General features: G+C 34.3%; 1 protein-coding gene across 1 annotated transcript in view; it reads left to right on the top strand.

Annotated features, from left to right (window-relative positions):
• Window positions 1–12,456, top strand: part of LOC150110347 (uncharacterized) — a 227,789-nt gene that overhangs the window by 203,065 nt on the left and 12,268 nt on the right. The window contains exons 26-27 of the mRNA XM_090396216.1: window positions 5,383–5,565; window positions 8,379–8,516. Of these exons, the coding sequence (XP_090252342.1) occupies window positions 5,383–5,565; window positions 8,379–8,516 (321 nt within the window). The remainder of the gene's footprint in view (window positions 1–5,382; window positions 5,566–8,378; window positions 8,517–12,456) is intronic.

The following is a 12,456-nucleotide window of genomic DNA, read 5'->3' as shown; positions in this document are numbered from 1 at the left end:
GCAGTTGCTCTTGTTTTAACAGGCCTAACAGCAAGTGGAGGAATGGTTGTTTCCCAAATCACTGGTGCAGTGATCATGAAAGCAACTGTAGCAGAAACAGTGCTTGAATACATCTGTGAAATAGAGGTTGAAGTGAGCGTAGGAGGGAAGGGTCGTCTATGAGCCGAATTGCTCTTCTCTGGACAGCAAGAATTTTTAAGGAAGTTTTAGGTGTAACACTCCAATTGTCCGAACAGTATCCTAAAATGGGCGTGTTTGGAATTTATACAGAGTTAGAAGCTAGGCGTAAAATAGCTTCTTGAATAGAAAAGACGCCTAGGTTTTAGAAAGTGTAGAGACGATATATTAAGCAATATAGACGAAGCCATATTTTTTTAATGTGACTTCCTCAACGAAAGTTTCTAAACCTCTAGGTCATTAGTACTGTGGATGGGCTGAATACCTTTATTTATTTATTAATATTATATATATATATATATATATATATATATATATATATATATATATATATATATATATATATATATATATATATATATATATATATATATATATATATATATATATATATATATATATATAATCAGGAAATCCTTCTCTAGAAACCAAACACAAAAGCTTATTAAGCCACTTCAGGCGTCAAAAGGGTTGGTGGTGTCAGAGCAGGAGTGGCAATTCATATTGTGTATAATGAAGAAGTATTCCCTTGCGTATGCGATCTTATTTCATCTAATTAATTACTATTGCAGCATAATTCTAGAACATTTTGGTTCTAATTAGCACTAAATTTACACGTTCCACTTAACAGGAATTTATTGGCACGAAAAATTTTAATAAAGATCAGAGCAAAAGCACAGAATTTCAATAAATCTGTCCAGTAAAGCTGCACGCCTAAGTGGACGGTCTTTCTTTTTTTTTTTCTAATAATCGAATCCGAGATGTACTGTTTAATCTGCAGTACATAGTACATTAGTATCCTGAAGGGCAAAAAGGTGTGGCAAAAGAAAAGATTTTTTATTACTGGACTTGAAGACATGTAGATTGTACTCCTTAGGAAATGCATAAAATGTGTGAGTACTTCGAAATACAGCTGTGGAAAAATGAAACGAATGAAGAACAATTTGTTTCTTGAGTTAGAAGATGAACTGTTAGAGGATGTTAAATGGTTGACGAACGTGTGTTATCAGATAATGCAAGTGTATTTTCATTGATATTCGGAAGCAATGGGAATCATTCTAATATAGTTAAAGCTTAAGCATTGTAGAATTTGATCTTTTTCTTGACATATGCACGTCATACTTCTTTCACTGAATTTATTTATTTTTATTTCTTAGAATGATATCCTAAGTACTTACACTAAAAGCAGTGCCTTCGTTCTATGCACTCGCAAATTGTTGTTGGATCGTTGTGCGAACTTCTAAGGTGTTATTAAAATATTAGCATTTGCACAATCGCTTAAAGCTAAACTTTCCGACTAGTCACCGCCATCACCATATTTCCAAAATGGGAATACGTTTTAGTTTTTCATGCATATCAGTGCGCAATGGTACTAGACTGCACTTGTTATTTTAAACTATATTAGCACATAATCGAATTTATCCATAATTCCTAAATATCTGTTTTTCTTTTTGTTGATACAGTTGTCTGCGTGATCCAGCAAGCATTCCGATACTAAACTGTAATTTTCTAGAGCATGGGTGTCAAACCTTTTGGCTTTTCGGGACCACATTGAGTAAAGAAAAATTGTCTTGGGCCGCACATAAAATGTATAATATAGTTAATCTATATAAATAACAAAACTTCCTTCAGTTTTAAAATTTTTTATTATGACATTAAAAAAAAAAAAGAGGTCACCATAAACACAAAACTTGTGATATATTTGGCCTTGTTTAGGCGAAACCTATGCATCAATGTCTGGTTCGGTGGAAATGGTTGCAATTCGTAGTGAGAGCTTACGTTTTTCGCCGGAAACTTTACTCTTCATATGCTCCCTTCTTGAAAATAGCTGTTTACAAATGTACGTACTACCAAAATGCGATGACATGAAGAAACCGTGATTGTGAAACGAAGGATATTTTTCTCTGAGAAGATAGGTCATATAAAAATGTAGCAAAGAGACGTGATCAAATATTTCTTTGAGTTGAATATATGATTGCAACTCTATACATTCCATTTGAAAATTCGACGGTAATATATTAATGTCGACAGAAAATGGAGTCGCAAATATATATATATATATAAAAAATGATATTTTTTTCTGAAGTCTTGAAACCTATTCTCAAATTCCTGTATAAAAAGGAAAAGAAAGACAGCATATTTTTCACTGTTCCCAGGATCGTGTTTAGCCAACGTATCGAAGTTCATAAAATCATTTACAATAACTTGAGCTTGCCATAATTTACGTTTAATTTCAAACACTCTTATGGTTTGAAACATAGTACAGATAAGTTGATTTTCACTTTGAAGACTCATGTTTAACTCATTTAAGGTAGTGTTAATTCCACAAAAAAATGCTAAATCTGCGAGCTATTATTTATCGTCAAGTTCTGGTACAATTTTTTCTTTTGATTCCATAAATGATTTGATTTCATTTCTCGAATCATGAAATCTCTTCAGCATTTTACCCGACTTAGCCACCTTACTTCAGAAAAGTAAATGATGTCCACATAATCAGCATGCATACTCTTAAGGAACCCGTGAAATTGATGATGATTCAATCCCTGGACCTTAGTGAACAAATGAACAAATGAACAATGTAATGCAAATTGTGATCAAAGTTGTGAAATTCTCTACTTTGATCACCATTTGCATTACATTGTTCATTTTTAAAGCTTTCGGCCATAAATTTTCTTGATGTATCATTCAGTGATATTTCAATAAATGTGAGTTGCCAGCGGCAATTGCATAATTTTCGATTAACTTTATAAGTCCAGCTTTTTTACCAACAATCGCCGGGGCGCCATCAGTAGCTATACAAGATATGTTGGCAAAGGTTAATGAAAATCGCTTCAATGTAATTTTTACTGCTTCATATACACATCAAGAAATTTAGTTGTGTCTTTTAATGGCACCAAAGAAGCCATTTCTTCAATAATATTATATTCGTTATCAATACCTCTAATAAAAATGGCAAATTGAGCTGTATCTGTAGCATAAGTACTTTAATATATCGCCAAAGCATAAAATTTGAAATTGGCAGCTTTACTCTTCAAATATTTTTCGATAGATTTTCCTATTTCTTCAGTTCGTCTAGCTAAAGTTTAGTGGCACAATCTTCTTTTAGAAAAATCCGTTTTTTTTTTTTTTTCAATCACACTTGCTATCACATAACTAGCTTTTATAATAGTTGTTATTGATAATAGGTTATAATAGTTGAGTTGTAGCTTCCTTGAAAAAGCTTTGTTGAGATGGCAGACTTTCTTTCAGTCCCTCTATTTTGTCTTTACGAAACATCCCTTGATATACATTGAATTTGATAGCATGTATTTGCGTATAATGTCTTTTCAATAATATTCTTTGAAAACTACTACAATTTTCAAACGCATCAAGCATATTGCCTTGTTATTTTTCTCGACAAAAAGTACTCATCTGTCCATTTTTATTGAACAAAACTAATGTATTTATGTCGACTCAGTTGAATGCATGCTGGGGTAAAAAAAAATTAAATAACCATTTACTTTTATAGTATTAGCGATGTTGTAAATGCAATTATAACAATATTATGAGTAAAAAAGTATTAGATAAAATTTTTTAATTCCCACAGTTGCTAAAAAATTATTTTAACTTCTTGAAATATTTGACGAAATAACATAAGAAGCTCACGTTTAATAATTAAAAAAGAATACCTATATATTTGTTTAATAACAAAATGTCCGTCTTCATAGGAACACGCACATGTAAGTAGGTTGAAATATTATTAATGGTAATCGCTGCGTCTTACTAGCCAAGTCGCACAAGCGCATGTAACGTCTGATACACGCATTTTTCGATTTGACTGACTGTGTATGGCAGACGCAGGAGGAGGAGTTAGCAACGCACTGTATCTATCCTTCCCTACACCAAGTCACCGCGGACTATTTGTAGATGTAGTTTTCTAGTAATGTATATTTTTGTATTTCTCATTTTTCACTTACATATTATGTAACCAACGAAGTCTTAGAAAGAAGGAACTAGTTGTGCCATCAAAATAATACATACTTTTTTCTAATTTGTTATCCCTCGGTTTTAGTAGCCGAGTAATCTCTTTTATTAAATTACACACACACACACACACACACACACACACACACACACACACACACACACACACACACACACACACACACACACACACACACACACTCATATATATACATATATATAGTTATAGTTATATTGTTAGTGGATGATAAAAGATTGAGTAATTTAGAACATTGGGTGTGAACTGAAGTCAAATACCTTTTGTGGTTAATCTTTTGACTGCTAGAAAGAGTTAGGTATTCATTATAGATATATTCTATAATGGATGTTTGGATTATATCTTAACAAAGTAGATGCAATCCATCAGTAATTCACTTGGACATTATTCCTAAACGGAATCAATATATTAGTTGATCTTCGTTGGTTTTGCTGGTAAACCTATCGTCACATCCTTCTAAATGGTTCAACAGATTGAAATGAGTCCTCTGTGATCATCAGGCTAGTGCTTCAAAAAAGTTTCCGCTAACTTTAAATATATAAAAAATATACAATGCTTAAAACATTATGGTGGATAAATTCATAATAGCCTCTCTATCAGGAAGAGTTATTCCAGCTATGCGACAATATCACACACTAATAGTTCTCATGTAAAAAACGCCGAATGCCAGCTTTTTTGATTCGGCGTTTTTAAAATTTTTAAAAACGCCGTTATAAAAACATAGTATTTAAAAACAAAGACAACTTTAAAAAGAAAAGCGACGTTTTAAAAACGTAGTATTTAAAAAGAAAGACACCTTTTAATATAAAAAAATATTCAATGCTTAAAACATTATGATGGATAATTTCATAATAGCCTCTCTATCAGGAAGAGTTATTCCAGCTATGCGACAACAATATTATACAATAATGGTTCTCATGTAAAAAAACGCCAAATCACAGCCTCTGAGGAAATTCATGTTTAAGATTTTTTTTTTATTCTATTCTAAGACAGATCAAATTATCTCAGGTCCGTGCTTACTAAAGTGAAGTAATTTTGTTCATTCAGTAGGATAATTGTTAACAAAATCATATTTATAAAAAAACAATTGTCAAAGGAAAAGCCTAACGATTTATAGCGATGTATTTGTTTCTGATTGGTACAATAAAGCATCAAAATATAAGTTTCATATTTACTTGTACTTTTTTTTTGTATTCTTATTATAGCAAACTTCACCGACACTAACCGCTGTGAGGATGACCTGCGTCCACCCTACTGTCCCTCTAGTTCTACTGTATGTAATTTTGAAGAGTCATTAACACCTAAATTGAACTGTACCTGCAAAAATGGATATCGTTCTATTTTTTATGCAAGAAATGACGACGAGGTACAGGCTGAAGTTTGTGAAGGTAAGACGTTTATACTGAGTATTGAAAAAGAAAAACACAATAGGTTTATTTCATTTCATTTATTTATTTCACTCTTCAGTTGTTATGAAAAATTACGCGGTGGCCTTCTGCCATCACCGCTTTCCCTTATTTCAAAAACATATTCTTTTTCCTTTAAATAATTATTACAATAATTATTTTTTTATCTAAATTTAATATAGCATGTGTGTGTGTGTGTGTGTGTGTGTGTGTGTGTGTGTGTGTGTGTGTGTGTGTGTGTGTGTGTGTGTGTGTGTGTGTGTGTGTAATAGAACATTCGGAAACATCATACAGGGCATTTCTAAATCGTTTTAGCCGAATCTGGGTACTTGTTCTGCCGCTGGTTATTCTGAAGACAAAAAAAGTCATGTAAACTTAGGCCTCTAAATGCATTTCTACAGGATATAGCACGTTCTCTGGAAAATCGATTATTCTTCTCTCCTGGTATGTTCTCCTCGCCAGGAGTACACACTACAGTCCATACAGAAATCACAAATTTTAAGTATAAGATAAAAGATTTTATCACAAAATTATGGTTATGAAAACCACTGTACATAGGTGATATGTCTTAATTGACAGTACGTACCACTGCGGATTATGATTATTATTATTACAAAAGAACTCTAAACAGTCCGAGACTCGCAAGGGAGGTCACATATTACACGCAACACCTCTCATACATTCTATACATTCTCTTGAATTCATTCACACTGTCTGCCCTCTTAATCTCCAAAGACAAGCCATTTCAATCAGACGCAGCTGTATGAGAGAAAAATCGATATATGGCCATTCATCTTAACTTCTATGGGTGGTCTCATGTTCTTCCCCACCCTCCATAATACGAAAACTTCCATCTACAATTATCATGTATGACTCTTTCAGTGGTATGTAAATCGCAATCATATCATCCCTTTTTCTCTTGTTTTCTAGTGTCTACAGTGCACAAATTCTCAAAGTGTTCTCATAATCTACATTCCACACTCTCGCGTCATCCATAGCACTCTCCTTTTGCAACGCTTCACTATGTTTGCATAACCTCAAAAACCAAGAGATGGTGCAGTTATGCACACAATAGTCCAAATGAAGTCATATCACGGCCTTGAAAAGAGGTGCAACGACTTTCGTATTCTTACATTAGTGTTCGTTTGCATTTGCAATTATCCTCTGAATTTTATTCGCAATCGATGCAATGTGCCTTCTAAAGTTTAACTTCCTACCTTTTGAAACTCTGAAGATTTCTAACTTAATCGGGTTCGTTTATTACTGGCAGTAAAATACTTCGCTGATTATCTTACCATACCAAGCCTTATACCTTTACATTTATTAACATTAAAATGATAGATATTTCACATTCCCAGATTTAAAACTTATTCAAATCATTTTGCAAATACTGCATGTCTGTTGCATTCCTGATTACCTCGCCTATTTTTGAATCGTTAGCAAATAACTGCATATTTCCTATCAAATCGTTACCAATGCCATTAATGTAAAACCCGAATACAATGGACCAATGATTAATCCCTGGAGGGGTACACTACTGTTAACCATAAATCTTTCAGTCAATCACATGATCCGATAAGATATTGTTTTATAATTGCAAGGAAGCTACCTTCTTATCCAATATGTCTTCCACAGCTCAGTTGGTTTCAACGATTCCAATTGATTCGAAACACTAAGAATCCCGTGTAGACCGCAATGATCCTTTATTAATCTTTCCAGTTTCATGTAGGTTATCTGAACTCACCTGATAGTGCCAGGGTTTCTTAATGAAAATTCTGATTACTTCAAGATTTTTCTCCAAACATTCGCGACTTTTATTCCGAAAAGAGACAAATCAGCCAGAAGAATATAGGCCACTTACAGTCATGATTACACAGGCAAGTCATGATACACTTATAGCCTTAGTGTATCATGACGGTAAGCTTCACCCATGAATCCAAGACAACCAGTCAATCTAATCTGATCTACTATTTTATAAACCAATCCTGTAACTATCCAATAATTTTCCATGATGTCTTTTGTCTAAAGCATCAGAAAATCCTAAAGTATCATATTGTATCTGTACCTCTTGTCTAACCCAACGAAACATTTTTATAAAAGGTGAGAAAGTTTCCCATGATCTTCCCTTAGTAAACTCATGCTCTTCATTGTAAAGAGTATATTCTATGCCAACGTATCTCCGTATGCCAGCTCTTTCTGTTTACTTCAAAATCTTCGTCACTCCTCTAGAAATATTGATGTGTTGATAGTTAGAACACCCGTTTTTGCACCATTTTTGTGCAATAAGATTATCATACATTCATTCCACTCTTATTAAATCTTCCCTACCTGAGAGGCAAATTATATATCTAGTTCAAATGCTGAAACAGCTGAAACTCGGAGTTAGTTCAGCTGAACACTCCATTACTCTTTGTGCTGTATTCCACCTTCTCATTGCAAAATCTTATTTAGTGTACGAAACAGTTCTATTACCGCCCTGTCATCATGCACCTGCGATTCATAATTCAGTGCAGAGGTAGCTATGAGATCATCGGGCTCTGCGTTGCATTATATTTTTATGATTATTAAATATAATGGCTTTTCTGACACTTAGTGGAAAAAATCTAACAGTCATGAGGGGAATGAAAAGGAATAACGTGTATAATTTTCACTTTAAATTTTATAACCGCAAAATCAAAGCAATTCAGTTTATGTAATTGCATCCTATATTTAGCATGCATTAATGTTAAGTGTATTAGAGAATAGGCTGTGATTAATTTCCCCAGTCTCACTTCCTCTAAAATACTCTCTATTAGATGTGGATGAGTGTCTTGAACAAAATGCCTGCAAAGAAAATTCCGAATGTGTAAACCTAGTAGGTAACTATCAGTGTCGCTGTAGAGTGAATTACACACGTGATGATGGTACTGATCCAAAAGAAAAAAAATGCGTGGGTAAGTTTTGTTTTTATTTATTTACTTACTTTTTTATTTTTTGTCAGGTTAGGTCAGAGTATCAGCTATCGTACAATTTCATAGAAAGTTTTTTTTTTTTTTTAAATAGCAAAATATTTACCATTTTTATAGTTGAATGCTCTATAGAATATGTTCCTTCTGTCAAAAAGAACACATTCGCACCGTTTCAGTGTTGGAAACATCAACGAAAATCTGTTTTTTTTTTGTTTGTTCACGTGTTTTTGTCGCATTCTAAATCGAAGTGAAGTTCATAAAATCCAACGTTTTCATTTTTATATCCAAGCGAATAAAACAAACTTTCAACCAACAAACAAGCGCCAAATCATTCGGCAGAAGAAGGTGAGACTTGGTTTACTTCTCGAATGCGAATACGAATATTTGATAGAAATAAGAAATTATGGTATGCAGATTCCGAGTATCCAATACAAATTGAGCTAGTAGACTGCATGCGATGCAAATTACTCATGCCTATATAAACGAGTTGCGACCATATAACGTCATTCACTTTATGTTTGGTTTGCTTCAGCAAATATCCATATCTCAATTTATTTCAGTATGGCAAGTCACCATCATTTAGATGAATTCGAGATGGCTAGCCGTTGGATGACTTGAAGCCTGCAGTCGCACGAGAAAGCAACATGTCAACTTTATATGTCAAGAAGTATCGTCTTGGCAATAATGACTGAGTTTCAAAAGACATAAACCATTCCACGAAGTGTTGGTCAAAGTCACTCTATAGCTACATCAAATAGAATAGACCGCTGTCTAGCTTTAATAACAAGAACAAATCTTAAGATGTCCTCTGACCAGCTGTCTTAATGTGCTGCTGCAAGAATCGAAAGGTATTTCAACCGTACTGTGTAAAGAAGGAGAAAATGAAGTGTATTGTAGGCAAGGAAGCCAGTGGTTTGTATCCCATTAGCTAAAAACGACCGCATAACTCGTCGTAACTAGAGCTATGAATATGTGAATTGAGGCCCTGATTCCGATGACCCCCAGTTTAATTTACAAATGGATTCCAAAAGTTGTTTGATTTGAAGAAAAGGAGGAATGTGACCATCCAGATTTCTCGAAATATCAGAGGCTAGACAGGACGCCTACGATGGAGGTAGTTTTCTCGTGTGGGGCGAATAATGATCAACTGCAGCACCCATCTTCATTTTTTTTATAAGGATACTGTAAATGCGCAGTGGTACTAACATTAGGTGGAAGAACCACATGTAGGGTCTAATATGCATTTTCATGTCTGAGCGGTTCCCCCCATAATCACAATGCCACTGTCTATGCAGTTCAACTGGTGAAGAGTATCTTGAAACTGAAGATATGCAACTGTTTCCTTTACCCGCATGATCACTGAAATCCGTTCCGACATCTGTGACAGGCTATTATACGTAGGACAAAACTGCACACTGACGGCCATCTACTCTGTCATTTGGTGAGTCAAAATCTACTCTTCTGGAAGAATTGGGTTTGATGTCTCTTGTACACTTCCTTATATCGAGCTTAGTGCACAGCTGTCAGGCTATTTATGCGACCATATTTCACAGAATATTATGTCGACATCTATAATTTTGACTCTTTTTGGGGAGATATAATTCCTATACTCACCTATGTAATATCCATTATATATGATGTTTGTGGCTGTCTCCTCGTTTCATTATTATTTGATCGTAGTAATTTCTTCGCAAGCTACATGAGTAAATGTAAAGTCATTCGCACTGGCGTGAACGGATATACAATGTCGTATATACAATCACGCCAGAGTGTCGTATAACTGATCAGGCTAGGCATCTTGGAGCGTTAGTAGATAGCAATTTCGAGTTCTGGGCCGTGTAGCAAAGATTATAAATACAAGTCAAAAGATAATTGCAATGCTGAAAAACTTTAACATGTAAAGAACAGGATGTTAATTGCCTCTTGACGAGCCGTTGATAAGACCTCACTTGGACTATTGTGCGCAGGTCTGGTCTCCTGGTTTTCGCTGTGATTCCTGTACTCCACACAGTGTTAAAAATGATATCAGCATTGTAGGCCACTGATTATTAAGACAGATTGAGAATTTGTATACTGCTACCACTAACAAACAAGAGAAAGAGGGATGATTTGATTGAGAGGTACAAACTTCTGCCAAGGTCATAGAAGATTTCAGTTGATGGAATTTTTCATTTTATAGAAGGTGGGGAAAGGGCAAAAGGACTTCCTTGGAAGCCGAGAATGAATTACACTAATGAGGGCCAGATTTTTCTCTCAGAAGGTGGTGCGTGACTGGAATAGATTTCCCCTTGATGTCGTGTGTGCAAGCAGTATGAATGAGTTGCATTTACACTGCTTTGAGAATTGCATTTTGAAATTTAAGAATTTTGCATTTAAGACAAACTCGATCACGTTCATTTGTAGCGATCAATTCATTAGAAAAGCAACATTCAGCATGGCTTTCCATGACTTCAATTTCATCTTATGAGAAACTAAATTTAGTGTCAGCCACCACTATTTACATTTGTAAGAAGAAGGAGATTCATTTGTTACATGAAATTTGGGCCATGTTAGTCTATGCGAATTAGTAAATCTTGTCTAACATAATCCACTCTTTTCAATAAATTCGTTTTCATAGTTATATTAATAATTTTAATAAAGAAAAATTATACAGACAATTTATACCGCATACAATAAGACTTCAGCAGCTGAACGATAAAAAGTAATTAAACCGAATAATAATTTCAAGCAATATGAAGCAATCAGAATCACTCGATTTCGCTTTCTCCCACATCCGAGGATGTTTAATCTCAAGTACTTATTAATAATCTTCTTCTTATGATGTTGCGTTTTTCTTGCAGGCAGCAGAGAAGATTGATGTTTGCATCACGTCGTGAGCAACTTAGTATTTGTAATAACTGTGAAGCCCTAATTATGTTGGTATTGCAATAGTAAAATTCTCATAAATAAGAGTGCCTTCAAGTACTAGCATTTAAAAGCAATAATGAAAATACTTTTTAACTCACTTTATTTAAATTAATGGGATATGAAATCCCACATTATTTCAAAGCCGAATAAGAAACTCAAAGATAGAAATCAAAGAGTTTCAAGGAGTAATGTGGGATTTAATATCCTCTTAATTTAAATAAATTTACATCGCCAAAGTGAAAACATTTGGTTCTTTATTTTAGTAATTTATCAGTGCACCTTTTCGACAACTCGTATAGCAAAGCATACAAGTTCTCTTCACTATAATCTCCGTATTACCTTGTCTACCTACTCACTGATGAGACCTCAATAAAGGTCGAAACCAGTCTGGGTAGTGACCTTCCGCCATAATGTATAACATCATACATCTCCTAGGAGTTTTGTTTTATATTATGGAAAATACTAAGAATAGTGATCTGAACTTTACCCACCTTTGCTACGAGTTGCCCTGGTATGGTACCATGTGCTTTAGCTTACGCTACAATCCGCCGAAACTTTTATAGTTTGCTATATTCGGCATGAAACTCCTTTATTTCTATCTTTGAGTTTCTTATTCGGCTTTGAAATAATGTGGTATTTAATATCCCTTAATTTAAATAAATTTACATCGCCGATGTGAAGCCTTTTGGCTCTTTATTTTAGTCACTCTATTTTATTACTTCCTTCATGAACGTTTTCATGGCGACTCCTGGATATACCAATTAATTCTGGAAACGGCTCGATATGAAAACATCAATAATGAACTAACGACTGTTAAGTACACGTCAGTCCAGTAATCGGATTCAAAAATGCACGGAGAGCGTAATCGATCGAGATCAAACGTTAAGAATTTATTGGATGCTTAATTATTAAATGGAAAGAATCCCCAGTCGCCATACCAAAACTGAACCGAACACATTTTTTAAGACTAATAACAGCCAATGCACTCTCAATCGAAATTGCACTTAAGGCTGCATCA

Source organism: Typopeltis vanoorti, chromosome 1 (genome assembly GCF_054136105.1).
Source record: "Typopeltis vanoorti isolate ZY-2024b chromosome 1, IOZ_Tvanoo_1.0, whole genome shotgun sequence".
NCBI classification, from domain to species: Eukaryota; Metazoa; Arthropoda; class Arachnida; order Uropygi; family Thelyphonidae; genus Typopeltis; species Typopeltis vanoorti.
The sequence above is the reverse complement of the archived record's forward strand: the minus strand, read 5'-3'. Positions and strand labels throughout refer to the sequence as shown.